The sequence below is a fragment of the Podospora anserina genome, chromosome 1, assembly GCF_000226545.1.
Source record: "Podospora anserina S mat+ genomic DNA chromosome 1, supercontig 1".
Classification (NCBI taxonomy): domain Eukaryota; kingdom Fungi; phylum Ascomycota; class Sordariomycetes; order Sordariales; family Podosporaceae; genus Podospora; species Podospora anserina.
This window is the reverse complement of record NW_001914859.1, coordinates 2,087,405-2,114,215: the sequence shown is the minus strand read 5'-3', so window position 1 is coordinate 2,114,215 and position 26,811 is coordinate 2,087,405. Positions and strand designations below refer to the sequence as shown.

The 26,811-nt window shown below is 51.7% G+C and overlaps 4 protein-coding genes across 4 annotated transcripts; 1 reads left to right on the top strand and 3 right to left on the bottom strand.

The window, feature by feature from the left end:
* Positions 1-80: 80 nt before the first annotated feature.
* Positions 81-356, bottom strand: PODANS_1_5940 (uncharacterized protein; the record flags this gene model as incomplete). The annotated part of the gene is made up of 1 exon (XM_001912771.1): positions 81-356. One exon carries the CDS (start codon positions 354-356, stop codon positions 81-83), a length of 276 nt encoding a protein of 91 aa, XP_001912806.1.
* Positions 357-1,678: 1,322 nt separating this feature from the next.
* PODANS_1_5930 (uncharacterized protein) lies at positions 1,679-2,286 on the bottom strand (the record flags this gene model as incomplete). Its single annotated transcript, XM_001912770.1, has 2 exons — positions 1,679-2,098; positions 2,161-2,286. The coding sequence occupies 2 exons, from the start codon at positions 2,284-2,286 to the stop codon at positions 1,679-1,681; spliced, it is 546 nt and encodes a 181-aa protein (XP_001912805.1).
* Positions 2,287-14,062: 11,776 nt separating this feature from the next.
* On the bottom strand, positions 14,063-15,537 carry PODANS_1_5920 (uncharacterized protein; the record flags this gene model as incomplete). The annotated part of the gene is made up of 6 exons (XM_001912769.1): positions 14,063-14,065; positions 14,129-14,647; positions 14,736-15,006; positions 15,057-15,197; positions 15,250-15,357; positions 15,407-15,537. The coding sequence occupies 6 exons, from the start codon at positions 15,535-15,537 to the stop codon at positions 14,063-14,065; spliced, it is 1,173 nt and encodes a 390-aa protein (XP_001912804.1).
* Positions 15,538-17,420: 1,883 nt separating this feature from the next.
* PODANS_1_5915 (uncharacterized protein) lies at positions 17,421-18,083 on the top strand (the record flags this gene model as incomplete). The annotated part of the gene is made up of 1 exon (XM_001912768.1): positions 17,421-18,083. One exon carries the CDS (start codon positions 17,421-17,423, stop codon positions 18,081-18,083), a length of 663 nt encoding a protein of 220 aa, XP_001912803.1.
* Positions 18,084-26,811: the final 8,728 nt, after the last annotated feature.

The window sequence follows — 26,811 nt, the reverse complement described above, 5'->3', positions numbered from 1 at the left end:
GCTGAATCTGAATACCAGGCGGGTAGGCTCCAGTACAGAATTATCAGCGACCACCACTCGCCCATCCCCTTGCACCACCCTTATCGGCTTGTCTTCCACTCGCCAGCATCCTTTACCCCCTTGGCGACAGTAGCAGCTCCCCCTTCGACACCAGTCTCAATGTTGGCAATGCCATCCCCAAGAGGTCTCCCGAGCCCACCTGTGGCCCCTGTCACCGTCTCCCCAATGCCACGAGACGCTGCACCTACAACGCCTCCAACCGTGTTTGTCAAGCCGCCGACTGTGTTCCCGAGTGTGGAGGTGACGACCTTTCCGGCACCAGTGACGCCTGAGCTCTTGTTCTTGTCTTCGAGCATTGTGAGAGTGTTGGTTCAAGAATGGGCAGAAAGATGTTGCAATTCTCCAACTGGAGTATGTTGGCTTGAGGCTTTTGTATGGATTTGGAGTTGGAATTTGATGGACATGGGCTTCAGTGTTTCTCCCCTGGCGAGCCACCGCTTTATATCTCCAAATCTCTCCTGGTTATTTGACTTACCGCTCTCGCCGCCCACAGACCAAACCGTTGCTGCACCCTTGCCTTGGCTTCGACGCCGCCCCGCACTACGTCATATTCTCCGACCCATGAACACAACCGCCGTCTGTCCCACCCACCCTGACACCCGCATAGCCACAGGAAACCGGCCTACCATAGGTCAATAACAAGCTCCATCCTCGAGGCCAAAGTTTAGTCGACCGCCGTGTTCCCAAGAGTGACGTTGTTGGCCAAGGGTTGGAAGGTTTTCAGTTCAGAAGACAGACTCTCCACATGCACACCCCCTGAAGTTTGGACAGGGCTTCCTTGTTTTGATTTCTCCTGATGGCAGAGCCAGCCCATCAATATCATTCATACACACCCAGTCTTCTTGACACTTGTCTATCGCCCTGTTCTCGTCCCCGGTCCAGCACTCTGCCATCAACCGATTCAACCCCGTCAGTCATCCTATGCCACAAGAAGGACGCACCGGCCAACACAGAGACCGCACCGGTTGTTGAGCCTAGCATATGCCACCCCAGAACAGCTCTACGGCATATAGCTCACTCACTGTGCTCAGCTTCTTCGGTCATGCTGGGCTCATGGCGGCATGACATGGGGTAGGGTTAGGGTATGACGGTGACGATGTCTTGACTGGATTACTTTCAAAGTGCATACAGTGGTTGGATGTATTGTCAAGTCAACGCGACAGTAGTGATAGATCTTTCCGATAGGTTTGAAGTATATATTTAACTACTCATGTCTTAGGCATTCGGCCAGGACAGCTACAGTCTATATCTCGACATTTTGATTTCCCCGTTTGAAAACGCCAAGCTATTGTCTGGCCCTGGGAATTCGTACGCCGCACGACTGTAACCACCGTACCCTCCACTCCATCACTACATATCGTATTTTCCTCTAAGGGCTTCTGTTATTCTCTGTTGTTCAATAGATGTATCTGCCTTGTCCGAGTGTGGACAAAACCTGTCTTTGTATCTTCAGTGTCTTCAGGTACCAACTTGATCCGAACTCACAGGGTACCTTAACCGAGATTCACCCATTTCTTCCCATTCAGCTAAAACTTGTTCTGATAATGTACATTACCCGTTAATGAGTCCTGAACACCCTCCAGGACATGATCCAATATCTATTCCCCGTTGGAAATCATTAAAGATTGCTGATGCCTCCGTTTCTTCCCCCTCGCCCCTGAACCTCAAAAGTCTCCTCTATCCCCTGGACTCCCGTAAACCAGCAGACACGGTCCTTAGTCCAATGCTCCTGTCGTGGCCGAAGCCTGGTCTCATGCAACGAAAAGTCGTCAACAGTGCCAATGCGCAGGATGCTCACTCCAGGAAAGCGCTCGCCAACACGGTACATGAGCGTACCGCAGTTCTCGCAGAAGTAGTTGGTCATCGCCTTGCCCGAAGCGATCGTCTGGGACTGGCTAAACGTCTTGAGACGGTCCTTCCCGCGCGCGTACTCAAAGTGGGAGTTCTTGACGGTGAAGTTGCTGGCGAACATGGACGCGGTGATCTTGCGGCAGTCGGCGCAGTTGCAGACAAAGGTGTTGACGACGCCGTCGAGGGACTGTTTGTGGGATCATACACGTCGGCTTTGATTTTCCGGCTGGGCTAGAGTGTTGGACTCACTACAATGAGCTGCACCGTGCCACAGTAGCAGGTGGCTGTCGCCTTGCCGTCCTTGTACCAACCGTCCCCGGCGAGGCCGGCAAGCGGGACGTAGGGCTTCGACTTGTCAGCGGTACCAGAGGCCATCTTGTTGTGTGGCGCTGGATCTGTATATGTGGATTTTTATTTTGCGAATGCCGGTGTGGTGTCGGCAAGACGAAAACAAACGTAAATTGAGTAGCCCAGAGTGATTCAAGCGTAGGGTAGAGATAGAATGAGGAGGAGGAAAGACGCACACTGTCGAGCGGCTTTATTGTACCTACTTATACGTGCGGTTTGGAAACAATGGAAAGGGGATATGGGACTTAAAGTATTTCCCTTCCCATGTTCTAGTCTTGGATGTTGGAGACACAATCGCAGTGTTGTCCTCACTGAAGGGGACAACTTTGACCCCTCGCTGAGTAATGAAGGTTGGTTTGATGACCAAACCGGCCTGGAGGGGATAGCCTTGACCCCGCGCTCAGCACAGGTTAGTCATCCACCGGTTTGATGGCGGCTTTACAAGCTAACAGCGTCATGAAGGTGTCACAGCATGACAACGACGAATTCCAAAGATGTTTTTTTTTCTTGCTTTCCCTGTATAGATACAAAAGATGCTATGTACATGAATTATGATACACCACCATGACAATCTTCTGCCCTTGGGCTCCTTGGGCTTCTCGTCGATAACCTGAGTACGAGACTGCTTCACCGATTTTTGTCTCTTCTCGTCGGCCTTCTCGGTGGCATTCAGGTTGGTGCCCTGCTTGATGCTGGCCAATTACCCAGCAAACTCCCTGTTGTCAACCTCGTCATCAGGGCTGCTTGTTGACCCTGAGCTTGGGTGTGGACGCCTCTCGATAGACAGAAAGGTCATGACACTGGAGTGAAGACCGATGTGGACTCATAACATTGAGCAAGACTGATGTGGACTCAGGCTCGGGGTCCGTTGCTGCCACTGGGACCATCCCCTCCGGAGGTCAACCCTGTCTGAAGATCAGTTAGACAAGTGGGACAATAGAGTGGAAGCTGAGGATTCGATCGTACCTTGGCAATGCGAACTCAGTGTGAGCTCTGGGGATGAAATCGGGCTGGGCTGGGGACAAAATCAAGCTGGTACATGTGTCCCCGTTGTCGACGCAGCCCATGCTTTAACCACCACTTGAACCACCACCTGAATCGTTAGCGACAAACAAGCCAGGGATTTAAGTACAGGGCAACCTACAGACTCAAGCCAAAGGCGAGACACCAATGAACTTTAGCTGGAATGATGGAGTGATGGGGTGACGGAATGACATGGTGGAATCGCTGCCAAGTGGAATGTGGATGATGAGGAGGTGGGTGGTGAGAGGCGAAATCGAGGCAGAAGACTGAAAGGTGGAAGAATTTCGAATGCGTCCCAGTCCACAAAACAGTGCAGGGGCTGTTGCCTGCGAGGACCTTCATTACCCTAAGACAAGGCTCAGGTCTGGTACCAAGGTACTTCCACCACTTGCCGACCTACGCCGCGAACTCCCCAAGGACGAGGTGCTCAAGAAGGTCCTCCCTCGTACCCTCCTTCCCCCTTCCAGCTGCTTTGGCCCTGGAGGGGACATGTGTGGTATCCGCTCCCTTGGTTGCAGTCCGCCTCGCCTGTGGTGTCCGTTGACAGCCTACGTACACAGTTTGGTCATGCCTGAATATCATACGCCAGACCAATGCCATTTGATTCATGTGAATATGAGGAATCTCAAACTATGGGTCCCTTGATGTATCCAAGTGAACAGCTGTTGGAGGATCTATCGGTACCTCTGTAACAGCTGCAGCATCTGTCCGTTTGTCAGGCCTTGCCACTTGGCTGAACTGCAGCATCTGCAACTGGGCTTCCGCCAGTCGTCTCGCCTTCCGTGTGTTTCCAATATCCATGTACATTTTGACAACGCCCGCTGCTGCCAGGACCACAAAGGTGGCATGCAGAATTCTATTTCAACTGTCAGCAATTCCATATCGTTAAATCAAACGCATTTGCAACTCACGAATAGACTAACATGAATATCATTGCATTTCTCATGTCCAAAACCCAAGCTTGGTGGCGGCGGTCAGGCCCGTTGAAGTTCCACTTCGGCCTATCGTCCACCATATTCAAGATCGAGAAACAAAAGACACCCGTTCCTGTTAGAGCAACGTCGAATCCAACAGCAACGGGATTAATAGCCCGTCTCCGATCGAACCAAAGCAACGACACAAATTCGTATACATCGACCAAAATACCAACACCAAGCTTGCCTCGGCATGTTAGTGTCTCCTTCAGACATTTGTCTCAATGACCATTCCAACCAGAGCAGAACTTACCGGGAAGAACGACGGAAAGAGGAAATCGACCCTCGCAGTTTCTTCCCGTCTCCAGTGATCATACAGCCACGCGAAAAAAGCAATCAATCCCACCTCATAGAGACACGTCGCGAACCTCAGGGCAACTTGGAGGAAGTTGAAAGGCACGCCCAGAGCACCGATAGCCCGTACCCTTGGCCGCCGCGAACGCCTTCCCTCCTCATCGACCGTCATACCACCAAACCTGCCTAGATATATCTGACGAAATGTTTGAAGAAAGCGGGGCCAGCAAAATAGACTTGAGTAATTGGCAGAAACAGATGCCAGCAACTGGCATTGAAGAAAGGAAAGGGGAGAGGTTTTGTTTTTCGCTGGCTTGGAGTCTGGGAGATGCTATGTCATGGGATAGGTCCGGCAAAGGCGGATTTCAGTACATCGGGTTCCTGATGGGCAGTGTGGTGCTTTGGCGAGGGGATATGGGGCACAGCACCAACTTGTCACTGGTCACCAATGACCTCACCTGATCTGTTGGCGCCAGGCTTCCATAAGTGGCTTGGCATCAAAGGATTCGGCCTTGAAACCCGCCAGGCCCCGGATTGGAGTATGACACATAGCCAGCGCATGATGCTTGTTGGCTCGGAATAATATTTCAGTGATAGAAGACCGATGGAGGCCTGATATTCCATACCTTAGATGACAAGCTTTTTTCTTATCTCAGAGATGTGGATGGAGTTCAAGAATCAAATGAGACACCCGTGACGGCATGCTCCAGCAGCTACCGTTCAGAATTCCGGGGATAACAACACGTTGATGTGTGCGTGACAACAATATCGGTCTCGGAATAATGATACCCAGAGAGTGCGAGATATAGGATTCTTCATCGGCATCCCAAATCGAATATGCCACCCGGGAATAATAGTGGCTCAACCATGGAACCATTTTTTCTGGCTTGATGTTGCATCCGACGTCATCGAAGTTCATCACGATCAGGTCTTGGTACTTCAGATGCCAAGATAAAAACCGATGAATGGATCGATGTCCTGATGGCCTGTTCGTACAAACATTAACAAGACAAAAATCCATACTACGGATTTGGAAGAAGATATGCTTCAAAAGTTTGACGATTTCCTGTGCACTGGTCTTTCCCATGTCTAACCCTAACCCTATTGAATCATGAATTAACTGCTCTTCATCAACTTCTCATTTGATACCTATGTACAAAACCACATTGCAGATGTCATCTGTTCTTAAAACCCATTTACATTATAAGTGCTAGGAGTGTTAATGAGACATGTCTAGCTGTGGGTGTGGTTGCATGTATGAGAAAGTGGTGAAGGACTTTCCAGCTGACCGAACTCTTTTACACGATATGAAAGGAATCACAACACATTACCTCGGTTTGGCAACGAACGTGACCTTAGAGAAATAGACTCCTTAGAACGCAAGTAACCGAACAAACGGCTACCGACCGTCATGACCTGAAGCACTCTCGCATGAGGTGGGCCTAGGGCTGCTTCATGAATTCAATCTGCAAGGTGGTGAGCTCCGTGGGTTCCCGCTTCACAACAAAGAGCACTTGAGCGTCCTCCAAACACTGATTTCCAAAAAAAAAAAAAAGCACTTTGACAGAGGCTCCTCATATTTTGTTACATTACACATCACAGAATTCCCGTGATGACTAAATTCGGACATTAATCTATTCGTCCCGTCCAGCTCCATCCTGCCCCCGGGCCAGTTTGACCATTGGAACCGTCACTCGAGCCAGAAAATCAAAGAAAAAAGCAGCCCTTGTCTGCAGCTTTCTTTCAAAATCAACTTGTGACATGTTGCTTGCCATTTCTTGCCTTGGATATTGTGATATATGCAGGTTCACATGCCAGATGCCCACCAAGTCCTTGACGGGCATGACTGTTCCTTCTTCGCTGCCCTCTTTCTCTCGGCATAAATTTCAACTGCACAAGGAGGTATGCGCCTGTCTCCGGACCATTCCGCTCCCTTACTTAAGCTTTGACCGCCTGGCTCTCCCAACAACTTACCCCTGCATCGAATAAGTGAAGGCCAGGCGGGGATTTTGAAACTGAAAGAGGAAAGCGGATAGGTTGGTCATCAAGGGACGCAACGTACCCGCCTTTTAGACCTTCAGCTTCTTAGAGTGGAGTCCCTCAGGGGTCCAGAGCTAGGCAGAGTGAGTTAATACGTTGTGAGGGAACGGTGTCCAAGGCAGCGAGGGGATGGATGGGGAAGGAGCGTGTGTAATGCTGAACAGAACGTACCCGCCTTCCATTGAACTATGCTCGATCTTGTCACTTGTACCCGCTTCTGGTCACTCTGGGAGGGCGGAGCCGAGCAAGATTCAGTGAGGAAAGCTTGGAGATGCCGAGACGAGGGGGGAGTTGGAGGCTGCGAGGTTGTCCTACCGCAGGACTGCGGATCTTTCTTGTGTTTTGACTCTAACACCTGTCGAAACTTTGTTTGTTGAGCCACTTCTGCCGAGATATTCTGACTTTTTTGGTAAATCACTTTTCTGTGGCCACAAATGTTCGTGTTCTTCTTCGTCTTCTTCCAATCTTTGGCTCATCTTGCGTTGAGTGTTCTGCCTATTTTCATCATCCTGTCAATGATCAAGCCCAGGTTGTTGGCGTTGCAACCCACTCCCTGATCGTCAGTCTCCTCGCCCATCAGATGCTGAAAGTCACCCACACAAGTACATCCACTGACATGCCACCTGTAGCATTACCTCCAAGACATCCCTCCATTTGCCTGTCTCTGAGGCCCGATCCAGGCCAAGTCGACCATGAGATCCCCGAAGACCTCATGGGAATCAAGGAGGCCCAGGAAGGGGTAATAACTCAAGAGGAGGGTGCTTGCTCGGACATACAAACCGATTCAAGGAGGCCCAGGAAGGGGTGATAACTCAAGAGGAGGACATGTAACATGGGCCACGAGCATTCGACCGATTCAAGGAGGCCCAAGAAGGGGTAATACTTCAAAAGATGGATGATCTTTCATGGACTCGAACCGAGCTACCAATCCAAGGAGGCCCATGACGGGGTAACAACTCAAGAGGAGGGTGTGCATTCATGGGCCACGACCGTATTACCGATCCAAGGAGGCCCAGGAAGGGGTAATATTTCAAGAGGAGGGTCTCTATGTTCATGGACTCAACCCGATTCAAGAAGGCCCAAGAAGGGGTAATACCTCAAGAGGAGGATGTGTTTTCTTCATGGACGCCAACCGACTCAAAAAGGCCCAGGAAGGGGTAATAACTAAAGAGGAGGATTTACACTGGTGAGTTTTGCGGGACTCAAGGTTACCTAAGAAGGCTCGACGACCCACCAAGAAGGTTGGTCTTCCCCCTTATCTCCATCGCCGACCACGCCTTCTAACGTTCTATTCTCACTCCAGATCCTGATATATTACATCAAAGCCCCCTCGAGAGACGATGTCTCATCAGGAAGATTCGAGTAAGAAGGATGCGCTGGCCACTCAAAGTACCTGCGTCGAATAAGTTGTCCGTGTCTTTACATTCCGCGCCACTCTTGTTGACAATGAGGGTCCAACTTCAACCAGCGTTGTCAACCGTGTCAAGCTCCGTGGACTTAGACTGTGGGAAAGGCTCAACGGTGGGACAAGTTTTCGCAGGTTACAAGAACTTCAGTTACTGGACTACCATAATCACACTTCGGGTCTTCGACCGACAAGGAGCCGTTCCCTGAGATACGGGGTAAACGACGGAGAAGACATCACAAAGGTCAGGCATCTACTCCGACTTGAAGGCGTTCAGCCAGTATGCAGCAGATACTGTGTCCCCCGACTCATGGTCTTCATAGCCTTCATCCCATCATAACCAGTTTTTGATAGGGTGCCTTCGAGCTACCTCGGTTGGCTGAGACCATCACACAAGCACGACAGACATCATCGTGGTCTCTGAGAAGACTGCAAGTAGAACGATGTTGTTCAATCATTTTTCCCACACTCACAACACACTGTCACACATTGCGAGCAGTGGTGGGGACTATCAATACACCCCCCAGCACGCCTTCCTATCGATTTAGCATCTGCCTAAGAGGTTGGGCCAGCCATCTCCCACCCACGGCCTGTCAAGCCTTCCTGTTCATCAAACAACAGAGCACCGAGATCATGGCGTCCCAATGTAGGCCCTACTCGAGTAAGTATCTCTCCTCACATTCTAGGCTCTAGCCTTTGCTTTTCTACTACTGGCCTTCTCTTTGGTCATTGCATTTCTTTCTCTTCTTTCTCTTGTCTTTCTTCATCGCTTGATTTGATTGCTTCGTATATGGCTTGGACATTTTCGGCCTCACGTTGGTTGCAGAATTCATCATCTCCCCATCTTCTTCATACCATCATGCAGTGGTGCAGACTCCTTATTAACCGCACTTCATAGTTCCATACAGATACCAGCTTGCCAATCACCACAAAACCTTACAGTCTGGCATGTTGGGGGGCGACCAGGGGCTCCAAGATTTGGACAATACGACATGGCTCGCTTTTTCATACGTCAGTTCTTCAGTTCGTCTCTCAGAAGGCAACTTTCGAAGTGAGGGCTTCAAACACGATAGCCGGGGCCTGGTCCTGTTTGATATACAGGCAAAAGCAGCAGGGAAAAACCAACGTTGCTTCCCGCTAGCAACCTATGAGCCCAGCCACTCTACAGGCCAAATGACCTTGCTCTGGACATCATCCTCCGGCGTTCCATATCTGGACAAGTTGCTATCCATCTGTCCTTTCCTGGTGTGCGATCCGACCCAGGTCCGCCCATAAGCATACGATGGGGGAGAAAGGCACCGTGGTCAAACGAAAGGGACTACATATACATTCTTAGCCAACCACTTGGCCCATCTCCCAGGAGACCTACCCGCCAAAGCACCACCAGCCTTTTCAGAGCATCACGGTGCCTCTTCTGAGGCGTGGGCACAGGCTCACTGTCTTAATCTTCTTCATCTTGCAGTCTGAGCCACCATCATTCCCTACCTTCTCTTCCACACATCATCAATAGCGCCACCTTTGCTCACAGCTTCCAGTTGGGAGGGCAGTCAGGAGGGCCCTGGGCGGGTGGATTGATTGATAGCTGTCGCAAACGGTGGTGTAAGAGCCGTTGAGAGGGCCTTGGGCAGGTGGATTGATGGGAGTCGTGAGCAGTGAGTCCCGGGTTTCTCGAAACCGCAGAAGTGTAGGAGATGCACATGCTTTACAGTTAGCGCCTCACAAAGCTCGCCATGCCCACTGAGAAGCTTCCCATGAGCCATGTCTCGGTGACTTGAGGCTGGACATCCTGGTCAAAAAAGCCACTTCCGGTGTGTTATCAACATTGAGCACATGCTTCGCTTGACGACTCTTTCAAGATTGTCGTGCTATTGGCTACTCAACATGCAAACAACCTGGGACCATCGCACCATGCCAGCCAACCGATCGGTCTCACGAACCACCGCAAAGATATTCCGGTAACGTGGGTGTGAACACCTGTCGTAGGGATCTCGATCCGAGCTGCGGGGCCGAGGAAACTTCCAATATCGCCATATTCGTCGTCCTGTTGGCTCTTAGTTCCGTCACTGTCAATATTTCGAGACTGGTCGTCATGGCTCCTGAACATGACACTTCAACATATGCGGAAGTCGCCTTTACAGCCTCTGATGGACATCTGTGGATGTCGGCTCACTCACAGCAAATATCCCATTAGGGATATGGAGTTGCGGAGACGGGAAGTGACTTGGTTGCAAGACAGTGTGTATCCTTCGCTTGCCGGAGGCTTGAATCGTGAATGGTCCGATTTTGATGAGGGCTCCCGTATGTCATTTTGTCACTTGTGCTCTGTTATCATTCTTCGTACACAGCTGATCGCATGGTTCATTCCCAGGTCCTCCTCGAGCAAATGTCGTCAGTCATCCTTTGCTTGCCCCCTCCCAATTTAACGGCATACATGACAACAATACGAGAACCGGTACAGCCTAATCCAAAAGACCCAAAGGGGTAAAGCACTTTCGGCTCAAGCAAAACAGCGGCAGGTGTTGGGGGGCGGGCATTGCGCCTGGTGGTGTCACACCTGTGCGCCCCGAGGACAGGCCGGATGCGCCTGAATATAAAAAGAAGCAGGCCATGATCAACGGGCCATGCCTGTCCGAGCGTCATTCAGCCATCAAGCCCCGGGCTTGTGTTGGGGACAGCAGCCAGTATTCTTCCCACATGTTAGCGTCTTGGTTGCCTACGGGTCTGAGAGCCTCGCAGGCGTGGTCTGCCCAGGCGGCGTTGGAAATCTGATTTTCTCCGCGAGTGCCCCGATGGCTCCAAAGCCCCATGTTCAGTACCACGAAGATCTCAGACAAGCCAGCAATTTTTGGATATCTTCAGGCGGGACAATGAGATCTTCCGAAACTCGATGCATCAGGACGCCCACGATAACACGGCCTATGCGCGGTGACACACTCGGCGCCCATTACACCCGCGCAGCCGTCAACTGCACTCTTCAACAGGTTGTCCTAGCCCGGCCCACCCTTGAGTAAGATGTCCTTTTGGTGCCACATGACCCGGTCGTCGACTTGTTTGTCGCCGTCGCCAACCGTCGGTTGAGTTGCCTTCGGAGGTGACAATATGGCGGCAGTGTCGCAGAATACGATGGCATTTTCACCTTCTGCTGCCCATGACACGCTGTCGGTGGGTTGATGTTAGATGGTTTTGGGGGAGTCTTGCAACTCTTTAATGGTCCCTTTCCTGGTTCCCCAATGGAGACCTTGTTACGACTTTTACCTCTCCTCTAAACGGCTTGGTTTTGATGCAGAGTCTGGGGTTAGAGTATGTTGATAGCTTGAATCTCACTTATAAACACCTTGTCAACCTTGATTGTCAAAGGCACGACCATTGCATGCACCAATTCTCTTTCCCACGCTCTTATTAGGCCAACAATTCTCTCCACGTAGGCTATCTAGATACCAGGTAGCAACTCACCCGTGAAGCCTGTCTGATTGCACCATGTACCGACACGTAATCACATTATTGTCGTACCTGTTGCCTACAGCCTCTGCCTTCGTTGCACGCCGTTTTCATTTGCCTCTTTGCTTTCCCGTCTTTTCATTTTGCCTCTGTTCACCCAGGCCAGACTCCCTGTAACCAGTCAGTCTAAAGCTAACAGTGACGCAGAGTTGTTTCATCTCGCCGACCTCAAGTGTATGGGACTTCCAAGTCTTATACTAACCGCCGGAGGTACGAAAAGGAATGGATGCCAATGGCGTTCATGGCTGCTTATAACACGGATACAGCCCCCGGGCTACCTGTCCACATGCTAGCACATGAAAGAACACAAGCAAATGCGAGTATCCAACTGCTTGATCATCGTATGGTGCGGCATATCAGCAACAAGGTGTTTCTTCCATACCTTATGTACTCCAACCCAGCGACTTCGTCCTTCACAGACACAGGACGACTCCAGTTGGGGTCTATCCAAGGCGTGTCAGCTTGCCCTCCATGTCGATGCAATAAGAGGTACCTAGCTGGGTCAGTCATCACATAGCCTCAACGTTTTGAGTCAGCTAGGACCCCAGCATGGCCGTCAAATATTCTTCATGACAACCGACCACGTGTTTCTGGTGTGTACCCGAACTACCCTCTTGCCCCTGCCATCCGGTTACCTTTACCGGTCACCAACGTGAATGAAGGTTGCTATATCAGGTCCGGTAAGCAAAGCCATTAGGCCCAGTTACTCATCAAACCCAGGAATGCCAACAGTGACACACAGCCAGACCGGCAGTCCCGTCCCAGTCCCGTCTCAGAGCCAAGCAACACCATCCAATCCATGCTGATCTGTCAAAACACGCAAGAGAGCTTTCTATATTTTCTATTGTGCATCTACTCTAAATCCTTCCACAAGTTGATCACAATTCCACCAAGCCACTCCGGTCGTGGTATCAATGACAGCCCTAGCAGACAACCACCAACACCAACACCAAGCCGATCCAGCCACCCAGCAATCCAAAGTACCTTTGCTAAAAACAAACATAGCCGCATGAAGAGACCAAACAGGCCAATCAACCAACGAAGCTGAAGCCATCACCAAAAGGCTCCCAGGCACCACGATCCACCAGGATGCTACCAGCAAACGGGGTACAGGTAGGGAGTATGCAAGCCCAACAACGCCAGTCGTCTGATGGGGGGGTATCCTGACAAGAAAAGCCGCGACGAGATCAGACGAATCTTGAACCCTCCACGCTCAAACTTGCTGCCAAGATACCCGGTGACTCCTATCGTCAACGTGCTTATATTCCAGGTTGTCGACCACTCCTTGGCACGGTTGCTTCCAGAATAACGTCGGGTTGTTGCTGCTTGTTGGTACGCTCTCTCTGCTCCCGGCTTAAATCCACCTTTGTTCTGCTGTTGTTTTGTTGTGTTCCTTCTGTTTTTCCGTGTTGCTCATGTTTCATTATAAGCCAAAAGAGAGACGTAAGGCGTCATGAGGTTTCGTCGAAAGCTGTTCATCACCGAGGTTTTCGTCCATGATTGTTCATCATCTTTCGTCCAAACTTGTTGAGAGGTCATCGGTGGGTCAAAGGGCTGAAGAGCAACCCGTCACAGCCAAACTCTTCAAAGCTCTTCACCCCTATCCAAAGTCTTCAAAGTCGTTCCAACACAGGCGCCAATGCCCCCTGGCCTAGCAATCAACCAAAACACCATCACTCCAAGACTCCAGCTCCCCCAATCCAAGACATCCCATTAGACGCCCAACACCGTCACGCTATGCTCTCGAGACGATATCCAACCCTCCGCAAAGGACGCAAACATCCTAAGACACAACGCAAAGGCACGTGCACACAAGCATCAAGCAAAAGCACTCACAAAACACGCAAGCAAAATATCAAAAGCAGCTTATGACCGAATGTCAATTGCAGAAAAAACAAAAAGTTATCAGAGTCTCTCTTGCTAATAAAACGGAATCCATAAGCAGCCAGTCAAGGACAAAGATGCCCCAAATCAATCGACCCAAGTCCCCCCTCAACTTTTTTCTCTCCAGTTCCCCTCGCAGAAAAGAGCAAAGAAAGAAAACCAGTAAAAGAGTATACCAGTCCATCTTTTTCCCATATCCATGAGTTGAAAGAAAAAACAAAGAGGCTGTGGTGGGGGAATATCACCCTAGAATGAAATCCTAATGAAGATGATAAATCTCCAAAGAGAGTTCTGAAGAAATACCGCCCTTCCCCCCTTCCACCTTGGGCTAAACTGCTGGATAGCCGCTGAAAGACTTCGCAGAAAGAGAGTAAAAGAAAAACAGAAAAGAGACAACTCAGAACGAAAAGAGAAAACAGACTCGAAAGAAGCCATTTCCATTTCATTTCCCTTCCGCTCACGCGCCCCATGTGTCATAAGCATGCCCAGAAACGCGATCAAAGCAAAGCAAACGACAGTAGAGACCAGAACGCCGAGCAATGCCGAACAGATCAACCGAAGTGGAGGCGTGAAGAAGAATTGCGATCAACTTGCAGAATATCAACCTTCTTTGTGCTTTTCGTCTCCCGTACGCCACCCAAAACGCCACGCGATGAAGGACTGAGTAAGCGGATTCAGAGAAAAGTTACTGTCAAAAGTGTTAGCAAAGACTCAAATGGAAGGATATTGTTCAGACAGCCATAAGACATACCTGCATGGGACCACCAGAGGGAGGAGGACCCTGGGGAGGGTTGCCACCGTAGGGACCAGCAGGTCCGCCGTAAGCGCCACCAGGACCGGCGTGGGGAGGCATGCCAGCGGCAGCAAGATAGTGAGGAGGGGGCGGGGCAGGGCGATAAGGAGTGCCTACACCAGAGTTGTTCTGAGAACGGCCCCAAGAGAGGCGGACGCGAGAATTACCGATCGGGTAACCTTGCATCTGATTAATTGCCATCTCCGCGGCGTGGCGATGGACGAATTGGACAAAACCGCAGCCCTTTCCAGGAGGGATCTTGACGTAGGTGATTTCACCAAAGCCTTGGAAGAACGAGCGAAGCTCGTCTTCAGTGACGTAGCCGGAGAGACCACCGACGAAGACGGTGGTGTTGTTCGGGTCGGTGAACTGATTCATGGGCTGCATAGGATTAAAAGGGGCAGCGGGTTGGGCGTAGCCGTAGGGAGGGACACCACCCCACATAGGGGCCTGGGCGCCGGGGACAGGGGGCATCATCTGGTTGCCACCCTGGGCATGACCGTACTGGTTAGAGCTGCTACAAGTCAGTTAGAGACTGGAAAGACTGGAGAAGAGAACATGTTACATACCGAGTCTTGGGGGTGGCAGTAGAGATGCGCATGGGACGGTTGCCACAGTAAACACCCTGCATCTCGACCAAGGCACGCTGCTGGTCGCTCTCGTCGCTGAAGCGAACGAAGCCGTAACCGCGCGACTGGCCGGTCATGGCGTCGGTCATGATCTTGGCGGACTTGCAAGAGGGGAAGCGGCTCTGGAAAAGAGAAACCAAGACGAACTCGTTGACCTCAGGGCCAAGGTCACCGACGAAAATAGAGTACTCAGGTCCGCGGTCATCACTAAGTTGTGTCAGCATGGTTAAACGTGAGATGGAGAGATGTCAACATACCGACGATCGACCAAGCCACCACCACTAGCCCAGTTGAGCTTAAAAACCCGTTGGCTGTTGGGAACGGGAGTGCCATTCAAGGCGAGGGCCTTCTGGGCAGCCTCAGGGGTCGAGAACTCCACAAAGCAGTAGCCAGCATTGCTAAGACAGTTAGCACACAGTAAAATCACACACAAAGGACATTGCAACTTACCCAGAGTTGCGGTCACGAATGACCTTCACCTGGACATTCTCGGCCGAGGTGTTGCTAAAAACATTCTTGATGAAGTTTTCATCCATCCAGGGCTCCATCTCACCCATCCTGGCCAGCAAGTTAGTTACGTCCGCGAGATCGAAGAGAGGTAACCTACCACAGAGTCTTCGCCGCCTCGCTGGGGGCGGGCATCTGGGAGGGAGACGCGAACCCAGGGTCACCAGAGCCGTTGACGTTGGGCCCGTTGCCGGGCGCACCGGTAACACCAGCGGCAGGGTAGTCGGCCATTTTGATTGTAGGCGAAGGCTGCATCCAAAGATCGTTAGCAAACGGGTAGAGACGAGAAAGGCGAAGGCAAGACTGGCTGTTAGGCGGTAGGTAAAAGCGAGAGGTTTAGGAGCAAGAAAAAACAAAGTGGAACTCCTGTCACGTGTCGACTCCACGTTCCAGTGAGAAAAAAACTCAAACCGAGAGCGAAGTTGGAGTGAAAGTGAATAGAATGAGAGCGTTCAAGGTTAAGAGCCAAAGTCTCGCCAGAACCACTAGTTCGCGAGATAAGTCCTCGTTGAATGAGCACAAAATGGCAACTCAGCGTCGTAAATGTGGGAATATTTGCTGTGGTGTAATATGATGGGGGTGAGATGAGTAAACAAACCACCACTCCAGTCCGCGACTAACTTGCCAAAGATTCGAGGTCCTGTCTGACACCTGATGATGAACCAAAGAAAAACGAGTAGGACACCTGAGAATGGGAGAGGAAGTCGTGAAAGAAGTGTGGGCAGGCAAACCTATTGCGGCTCACCGGGGTGGATGACAGTGAGGTACGAAAACAAAACAAATAGACTTACTAAAGTGGTTGTGAGTCGAAGCGATTCCTGTTGCAAACACGCGAAGTGTTAGATGATTTGAGGCCCAGCTGGGGGAGAAAAGAGCAGAAGAAAACAGGGCGAGCGAGGTTGGTGAGAGAGGTCGGTAAGAGAGGGAAGTTTGAGAGAAAGGTTGAAGCGAAGGGGGATATTTAAGGACGGAAGATTCAAAGCATAAAGCAGGTGGGCCCTCACACCAGTAGCCAATCTCGGACGAGGAAAAGGCAGGCTGGGAGGAAAGAACGAAAGAATAAACAAGATGAATAAGGGCAGAAGGTGAGAGGTGGGCGGTGTGGTCAGGTCTGGGGGTGGCTACTGGCAGAACACGGTGTGGTCGAAGGTTACGGACTGTGACCGCTTGCTAGGCGGGTAGTCCAGGCGAGGGAGGTGACGTAGAGGGACCGGAGAACTGGCAATACGAAGCCAGGAGAGCGTTGACCTACCTAGGACTGTAGTCGAAGGAAGATTAGAAAAGCCGCTGAAGGTACGAAAGACCCTGAAGATGATCAGACAACCCTGTTGAGCCTTATGTTAGCATATGCCTTTGGCCGTGCCTCCCAAGATGTTACACCCCTCCCATATACAAGCTGTGGTGCTACGCTGATGCCTTCATGATAGCCTTGATCCTCCAAAGGTGTGTCCGCTCAACGTCAACCACCACCACGTCCATCTACCCCCTGGACAGTATGCCCAAAAACTCTCTAGACAGTCTCCTGAGTGCCCAGCCAACAGAGAGTTTGTCTCGCTTTGTCGCGCCCTTCTGTGTCCATGCGAAGCATCCCGAACCCACCAGAAGCCGAAACCGAAGCCAACAAGTATCCATCAAGGACCTGTACAGGTTCTCGGACAGAGCAGAGAGGGACCGGAGGTCGTAGCCGGGCAGCTCCCGCAGGAACGCTGATAGTAAGAAGCGAGACTGAAAGAGGAATGGGCGGATATCTCTAGGGCAGCTGACGACATCGGCTAGGCTGGAACAGACTCGAAAATCCAGCAATACAATGGACAGACATGAGTAAGGCAGATGGGCTCCAAGAAATCGAAGACAAGATGATCAGCCTGACCCATGGTGTCTAGCAGTGAGGAGATCGAGAGCGACGAAGAGACTCCTTGCTAGGAGGACTCAGAAGGCCATGGAGGAAAGAGTATGACTTGTAGCCGACGATGGTGTAGTCCTAGAGGCATAACTAGAGGACGACGACCGTGGCGGTGATGTGTACCCCTGACCTTGATCCAAATCGGAGATGAAGTCCTACCGAGGAAATTTGACGTCCAGGCTGCCTTGAGGCAGTTGTTACTGTGACGACGATGCCGAACAACAGCCACAGAGGCTGTAGCAGTAGCGACGACGGCAGCGTGGTGCATCATCACCACCACAAGGGTCGCATGAGAGGTGCCAGCATAATAGCCTCAACCAAGAGAACCGGCACCATGAGACTCGGTCCGACGATGAACTCAAAGACCACCACGACGACCACGAGAGCACCGCGAGTACCACCAACACAAAGCAGCTCCACAAACGGCCACAGCAACGCCTTCAGCAAGGACCAAGACCAGAACAGGCTCGACCAGACTCCAGGCCATAACAACCAAGACCAGGAGAGCCAGATCCACGAGAGCCAGAAGCGTGAGAGCCATAGCCAAGTGCCAGAACCACTAGTGCCAGAACCACGAAGGGTGAGGCCACAAGAAGCAAGACCACGAGGACTCGTGGATGACCATAACACCACCGAGACCACCAAGTACAGTGAGACCACCAGCACCGCGGAAACCACCGAAACGGCGAGAAACGTCCACACCGCGAAGACGGCGAAGAGACGACCTGAAGAGTGGCGTGCGATGCTTGTCTCGATGCCAACGACAGTGACAACGGTGACGATGATGACGACTGTCAGATTTGTGACGACATTGGGCAAGTGGACGAGACCGACGAAGGCGACGAGAGCGACGGCGATGATGTGCGGACCATGAAACGGTTGCCGGTGAGCCGCGAAAGATCTTACCCCTGAAGGACACCTTCCTTGACTTCAGCTAGCCACACCAAGGTTATAGCCGTACAGCAAAAGCATTGAAGAACAGCTCCCCAAGTCTTGGTGCTTCAGGAAGCTATTCTCGCACAGCTCAGCAATAACCCCTCTCGCTCTCGTTCCAGGTATTCCATATATCGACTGCCCCTACTACCGCGTTCCCTGGAAACAGTTGCTGGTCCTAGCTAAACCACCATATGGCTCCAGCTCCCTCCCAGCTCAAGCTCCGAGGTACGCATCTTGTGCAGCCCGTCATAACCTCAGCCCATTCCTCGCCGTCACAGCTCCCTGACCATTCGCCATAAGACGAGGTCTGGCTTGAGCTATTCGGAAAACCAGATCTTCGACGCTGACAGATGCCGAAATTAGATCTTGAATCCCTCCGAGAGCCAGGGTTGTCCCAAATTCAGCACCGCATCAGAAGAAGAGAGGCCCAATGCCGGGTGCACTTTCCCAGACTTTGGAGATCGCAAAGCCGCGGTAAGAGATTCGCTCGTGCAACGCATAGTGCCAGCACTATGCGGGTCAAGACTGGACACCAAAACCGAATAGTGGCTGTAACTAGTGATATGAGCGACCACCACTAGCCACAACTAGAGCGAGGGCAACTAGACCGAGAACCAGAGCCAAAAGCAACTAGAATGTGGTCGAGGTGAGAAGTCCAAGTTCCTGGAATAGGTGATTCACGGAGGCAGGTTGCGAGTAGCCGAATGAACCATCGAGCGTAAGCATACCAAAGCTCGGCGAGTGCGACAGAAGACAGGCTTTTGTTTCTCGACCATAGCAGATGGTGCCGGAGGCCAACGTGAGAGAGCGTTACCAGAACCAGGATCAAACGACCGGGGAGAAGCGATCCTCGGGCATATGAGAGTATAGCTATGAGGCTGGTAACCAAGCATCCGGAGTCAACATGTCGAAACGAATTGTAGGACGTCTTGAAATCCACCGATGCTGATTTCGTTGGCAGTGAAAGGGTAGCATGAAGCTCTCAGCGCTGAGATGGTGTTGATTCGTAAGTTGATCGAAGCCTCGCCGGATTCAAAACTCTTCGTCCACCGCAAAACCGGACAACTTGACACCAACTCTCTGTTTCCTGGTCATGGAAAACCACCCAGTCCATGCAACCACTAAACAGTAGGTTGGGGCCCCTATTGGCATGCCGCTGATTGCAAACATGATATTTTGCTGACCTCGTCCCAACACTAAACCGTCACACCGAAGCTGCCTCAACACCGAGTCCAACCTCCACATAACGAGATGGCAGTGCGAGAGGAAGCGATAGACACGATCGGGAAGCCGGGTGAGAAGGTAGCAGTTGTCGAATAGCAGCCGTCGCGGGGGAGTGCTCCGTGCTGGCCGGTATTGCCTTTTCCCTCCAAGATGATTTATGGCGGTGGTAGACATCGAAGAATCATGAAGCAGATGAATTTCGCCCGAGTTTGCCCACACCAAATCCCCAAACCAAGCGTTCCTAAACACCTTTCACTTGTCCAGCGGACCCCTGAAAACCATACCAAAGAAGATCACGCAGAACCACAGCGCGTACCAGAAGACAGCAAACGAGATCCACAGCGTATCTTTACCAAGCCCAAACCACCACAAGCATAAAAGGGAGAAATAACAAGCACAAGGGAATAGTCAGCATACCTATGAAATGTTTGCGAAGACTCCTCACGCCAGGACAGAAAGTCGAGAATTGAGACTACCGGAAAGACTCCGAAAGATAAAAACCTTGTTGTTCTGTTAGCCATCAATACGTATAACGCAGTTTACAGTCTTGCTGAAGCTTGCGCGGGAGCCCGAAAGCTTTAACTGCTGCGCTCCCCAGCAAACAGATCCCCAATCGACCGCCGCAGACCAGGACAGAGTTCCAGCACTAGACTGAGTCAAACACCATCCAGACAGTGAACTCGGAAATCTAACTTCTCCGGCTTTTTCCAAGGTGGCGCGTATGGGACCCATGGCTGACACCACCCTACCAGCCTGTAGTCTTGAATTTCGCAGCCGTCCACAACGCTCCAACTCCCAATTGGCAGGCCATACATAGTATGGGCCATAACTGAACGTGGGGCATAGAGCATCATGACAATCGACTGAACCAGACTAGACAAAGCAAGCGAGCGGTGCGCCGAACCCTTTCCTTCTACAATACCCCGCCACAACCTATGTGGGGAGACGCACGCATGCTTCCATTGGGATAGACCATAAAATTGGACCGGTCAATCACACAACGGAGAAGGGCGAAGGGCATGGAGTTTCCAGGCTCGGGAGGATGTTTACGGCTCGCGGTGTCGGGAGTGGTTCAAAAAGTCATCGTCGGCGGGAGTGGGGGTCGAAGGCGCGGCGACGTCAAGAGGGGCAATCGAGGGGTAGTCGAGGTTAAATAAGGGATATCGACGGTTCGGCGTCCATCTTCTCCCATCTTCCAGTCCATGTCCAATTCACACACACATCGCCCATCCACGCAATTCCAGTCCATTGTCCCGTCCAGTCCACGCAAGAGTCACCAAAAAAAGAGGGAAGGCCCGCGCATGCAAAAAGAACACCAACGCCAAGAATGAAAAAAAAGTCACAACTTACTCGAGGAGCGGCACCAGGCAACAAGGAGAATTGAACAAGGCTCTTAACTCGCAGTGAAGCAGTCAAGGAGGACGGCGTAAGTCGTATTGAGTCGATATCGGACGTGACAGCGTTCGGGAGGCAAGGGAAGGGAGAGGGCAGAGCTAGGATCGTACTGTACGGTGACTGATAACAAAAAGGGCAAAGCCAACAAAAGCAGCGAAATATGTTTCGACGGAGTGTGTCGTTACTGTTTCTGATAGCGGGACCGAGAGCAAGGAGAAGGAAAAGGGTAAGAAGCAATCACACGCGGCGGCGAAGCAGAGCGTAAAGTAAGAAGAAGGAAAGCCAGAAGATGTGGACCGTGTGCGAAGCAAAAGGAAAGCAAAAAAACTGGGAAACGCCAGAGTGGAGGGCTTGAGGAGCTTGAAGAGAGAGAATTTCAGTGGACTGGTGGGGAAAAGCCAAAAACGGCCGACCCAAGCACCACCCAAGCACCGACGAAGCACCCACACCAGGCGCAATGCCCGCGTCAGTTCCCGCTTGCCCTGCCAGCCACTCCCCTGCCGAACAGCCATCACCACCACTAACCCGCACCTCCGTCGGCCTCTCTCTGCCTCATCGATATCAAATGGATGCTTCCTCAACAAACAATTCATTGTCTCCGTAAAGATAGCGTCTTGACGGTGAAAACTCTCAACAAGCCACCCCGCCCCTCGGCAGATAACACCCACCCCGTATTCCAAGACAGACTTCACTGGGGCGGGCAGCACCTAGCAACAGCATCCGATGGAACGAAGACTAAAGTTGACTCGCTTTGCCCATAGCTAAAACTGAGTGGGCAGGCAAACACCGGTGACGGAACCACCCCCTACACTACCGCAAGCCTACCTACATTCCCCAACAACCACGACGATGCCCCCAAGATGCGAGGATGTTTGCATGCAGCCCGCCAGCCCGCCGGGGGGCGTGTGACTAAGGTATCGCCAGCCCAAACGGTTTGCCCAGCGCAGCCCATATACCAAGAGCTTCCGTTGATGATCGAAACATATGGGGACAAGTTAGGAATTCTAGACGCGGTGCGAGGGTTGGGTTTCAAAGAGGCACAAGTGTAACATTGTGAAGTTTCCCAGCTTCTTGTACGCTCGACAAGGATCAGCTTCCATGGCTCGTCTTGTTGATGACAGCAGAAGGACAAGGACTGCCCTGAAACCCTGACTGGCCCCGCCTGCTGTGTTTTTTTTTTTTTTCCAAACGGGAATTTCCACGCTGCCTGCCACTTCTGCCCACCACTGAAGGCGATCGTCGGCGCTGCAACCTTCCCCAGATCTCAGTAGCGCGCATCTGGTCTCTGCGCCGCAGCCCTAGGCGGCCATAAAAAGAAGACAGTGGCAGCCGCCGTCACAAGGAACACATGTGGCAGAAGAGGCGTCTCAGCAGTTCACTCCTTCCTACAGCCAGCTGGGTCATCTACCGACCTTGAGCTGTATGCAGGTACGTAACAGCTCTCATACATATCGTCCTTCTTGTCGATCCGGTGGTCCGCCTTCTCGACAGGGATGCGCTTCCGGGACCGCACGGACTGGAAGCCGTGGAATTCTTCCATTTTTAGGGGGCCTCCCTGCAAAAGCCCGAGAGCTCTCTCTCGTCAGCCAGCCCGCCAGCCCACAAGCCCTTTTTTGCGCACAAAGCTCGGTTTTCTTTGTCAACGTCACCCAACCATCACTGGCCCTCGCCCCCCGTCCCAGAAACACCTCATCACGAGACATCCGTAGACTCGGGGCTCGACTCTGACGACGATACTGGGCCCGAGTGTCTGGTCTGACGAGTTGTATGTATATACTATCCCATACCTTTCCTCGTCGGGTTAAGCCCTGGCGGGTGACAAACCTGCAAGACAGAAAACGCCCCCTTTGCGATCACCTGCATTGCTGGATCAACGAATCAAGACCCGTCAATAGGTTTGCCGTCCATCGCCCAGTGCTCGGCTTCCACAGCAAGCCCGAGGTCGCATCGAGGAGCCGTGCCCCCGCCCGTTTACGCAAGCCTTGCGCCTGCATGTGAGCAGCGCCTCTGGGAAGAGTCATGTCCCGGTTACTGGGCTGTCTATCTCTGGACATCTGGACAAGCTCTCCTGAGGTGGTGTTGTCATCCATGGTTGTGTGCCCCTAGATCACAGACTGTCACCCCATGGCATTTCCAACGGCCTGACTCCCGACCCAAGATCAATTTTGGTACTTGGCTCTGCTATCAACTCCGTAGTTGGCCTCTTCTGTGCGCCATCGCCGGGATCACCGGCAGCCGTCAAGCCTCTTCGGCAGATGTTCTCCACTATCTTCAGCTCTTGGCAAGTCGGTGGGGATATGGCTTCACAGCCACCTCTCGAGTTGATCCCGGGGGCTTCATAGCGGACCACCTTGAGGTGTTTGTTCAATACCAGCCTCAACATGTGGGATTGTCTCCATCTTTTGCGTGACTCATCCTCTGGATTAGATATCATGCTGTCGTTCTAGTTTTAGCTGGTGTGCCCGACTTATAAATGGTTGATGTCTTGATACACAGGCGTGAGATCCATGGCACGCCTCCATGTTGAGGAGTTAAGGTTCTATGGTGCACTCTTACCGCATAAGTTTGCAACCCCTTGAAGGCATTTGTTTCACAAGACAGATCGCAGTTATATTATCCAACCTGTGCTGCTCTTTGCTGACCACATACGTCTGACGTCTGTCTATGGTATTTGAACTAGTATTATTAGTTTCACTGGTACATACGCTCTGCTTGCTCCTATTCCCCACCAGGAGCAATGTGCAGAGCAGGACTTGGAGCAGGTCCATAGTAATATATGGGGCAAAGAGCAACCAGAGCAATACCTAAACGAATCAGTCATTCTCTAGATGATTACTTGCTCAAAGTCTTTCGAAAACTACAGTTTATCAAGACAATTACACCCTCAGTACGATGATCCTTACTAACCTGCCCTACCAGAGACCTCGACAGTTCGCCGAGACCATAACCAGGAAGACAGCTCCAACCTTATTCCTGACCCCGGACCGGATATTTCTGGAGCCAGCATGCAGTACTTGTATACGCCATGCTTTCCTCACGAGGCACAATGTTAAACGTCCCAGCGGTCTCGAACTAACATAAGCGTAACTGACTACGGAGAACCAGGCTGGCCAAACCTTGAGGACCAAATCGTTTGGAGCAACAACGCCGAGTCTCAACGTCAAGATTAGACCTGCTCAGCATGATGTGAACCTCTGGTATCTTGCCTAGCTTTCCCCGCGAGATCGTCTCGCGAACGGGTGGCGAAGCGGTCCTTGGTCCACGAGGAGAGTACCGTGAATAGTGTTTGTCGTGACGTGCTCGACGGCGGTACGGACTCAAAAGGGATCGACATGGCACCATGAACTGGCTGGCGAAATCTATGGGCATTGTGTTAGTAGATTTTGGATTGCCGAGAGCCTGTTTTCTCTGTCCCTAGGTTATGTCAGTGTTGGGTCAGCGGTAAGTCATGCAGATGTAAGTCATGCAGAGGACCAGCTTCCAAAGCTTCCAGTTTGCTGTGCTCCCTGTGTATACCCACCTCTCTTCAGGAAGTGCTGCCAACTGAACCGGTTTGATCTTGCTGTATACGAGGGGGCTTGTTCAGGCTGATCTCCTCTCCGTGATTCCAGGACGCCACCCGTTCTTGGTTCGATCTGGATCGTTCGGTCCGGCCGTCTCCCCAATGGTATGCAGTTTTCTTGCTTTGCGGTGTTGTTTGCCGTGGGTCTTGTCTGCTGGGGATCTTGCCTGCCGGCTCTACTTGGTATTTCGGGCGGGACAGGACTCCAGGTCAACCGTGGCCGGCCAGAACAAGTTGTGAAGGCGCCTTGGGACTTTCAGCTTCATGCTGGGCATCTGATCTATTTTCGAGCCCCATACGGCACCTATCGATGGAACCTTTGGGCTCGGCCTACTCTGGGGCGTGTTGTGGTAACCTTCGGCGTGGCTGAACGAAGGCGTAACTGAAACATGGTCGTCTGAGTTTGCTCAAAGAACACGAGAAGATGGCGTAAACGCCTATCTCTCAACAGCTGATGACTCCGATGGCTACTGTGAAGCACCACCGGCCTGGTCAGCAGGAAAGATAAATATCTCCTCTGGGGCGTATCGTGGGGACACGTTGTTGAGATCGCCGTCGTGGCTAGTACTTGCCTTCTGAAGGACGGAGAGGGAAGAGTGACTTACCCGGCAGGTCGGTATCCAAGGTCTTGTAGAGACAGGCTGGCTGCTGTGGAATTGTGAACCAGATTTGCTCGAGACACGATCGATCTTGCTCTGTAAACAAGCTGCCGTGCGTCGCACCACACCATGGGCACATCGATGGGTCGATCCAATAGCTCCACTGCTGTGATTTGAGTATCAGCCATGCCATCTTCCCATTTTCCCACAGCATAACCCACGCCGGCAAAGTTTTTGTTCTGACTGACCCGGAACAGGGCAAAGAGACCACGGCAGACAGTCTGTGCCGGCATCACCCAGGCATGTCCCGCCTTATTTCGAGGATTATGCCCAGACATTGATGTGCCGCCTTTGGACTGCCGGCTTCGACATCATCGCTCTTCAGAAGTGGTAGGAAACAAGAAGCTGGGATATTCAGAGTTGGTGGTATAACAGCCCCCCATGGCATATTGGATCTCCCTAGAAGGCTTCTTACCGTCTTTTGCCTGTATGTCGGGAGAGGGGAGCGCTGGCGGGATCTCAGTATGCGGCTCGATATATCCTGGTTGATCGGGTTCCTCTTCGGTACATTCAGCATAAGGGTGATGGGGTTTGGACGCATCATGGTATCGGCGCACTGTTGTTTCGTGACGACATGGACAGGGTGTCCGAGACGTCTATATCGAAGTTCGTTGCCTCTATAGGACAGGAAGCGGGTGGAATCGTGTAGAAGTAGTCATTGGGCGTATAATCTGTCTGTCATAGGAGTTGCTTCTAAGCAAAGGCAGGCCAGGACATAGTCTCGAGGAGCAAGCTTTCAGGCCTAAGACGAACTATCATTGACTGCTTAGGTGAAATATTAACCACACTGTTTCAGAGAATCCAATTTCAATCGCGTTGATCTACAAGATCGAAGCCGCAACGAAGTGAGGTTATTCGCGAGTGGGGCCCCTTCACCTCGGTGACCAAGACAGAATTGGTCACAGCGCCGAGAGCCGTTTGCCAAGCATGGTACATGAGCCCAGATACTCCCAACCCCGCCCATGTGGCTGACGCATTTGAGGCTGACAGGATCTCCTTGTGCTTGAGCCCTCCAGTACCTCAATGCTACACGGGGAATGACTACTTCAAAAGCAGCTACGTTCAAATGCGGGTTTATTTATGGAGGCATTTTGGGCAATCTCAATTCCATAGCGCAGATGCATTTGCTTGCCAGTAACATACCTTGGACGTTGGGCAAAGAAGCAAACAGAACAACGGTTCATCTGTTCTTATCTGCTTAGTCATTTCATTGTGGGCTCTTGTGCCCCTCCACAGCACCTGGCACTTGTGTTTGGGAGGTGCTGTCGTAGACCTCAAGAAGCCTGAAGGGAACATAGGAAACATCAACCCTTCGACAACGTCGCCTCCCCCCTACACAGGCAACTGGGCTTGCGACGACGTCCTCTTTGTTATATACCTGGAAGCTGATCCAGTTTAGACATTGGACTACTCTCGTTCCATTCTCTTGTGCCTCTTCCTTGGGTTTGACTCTTGGACAAGCGCCGGCTTAACTTGGGGACACCAACATCCCGTCTCCTCAGCGCTCCTTTTCTGCCCAGCAGCTGTCTTTCTAACGGCGTCTGGTTTATTAGAGGCACGTCTCTTCGTTTTCTGTTAAGATACCCGGTTCATCGCCAAGCTATTCGAAAAGGAATACCAGCATCCCCTTCTCTTCTATACCCTAGGAAGCTGTTGCGACCACGAGTCGTACTGCGTTGGCGGCCTATCGAGGGGCTGAACCTCCTATAGGTATCTAGCCTCAAGAAGAGTTTCCCATCGCAATTTTGTGGCTGCTTTGACGTTTGAGCAGCTCGAAGTGTTGGGGCCCTTCATTTCCACATCTCAGGGGAACTAACGGTTCCGGT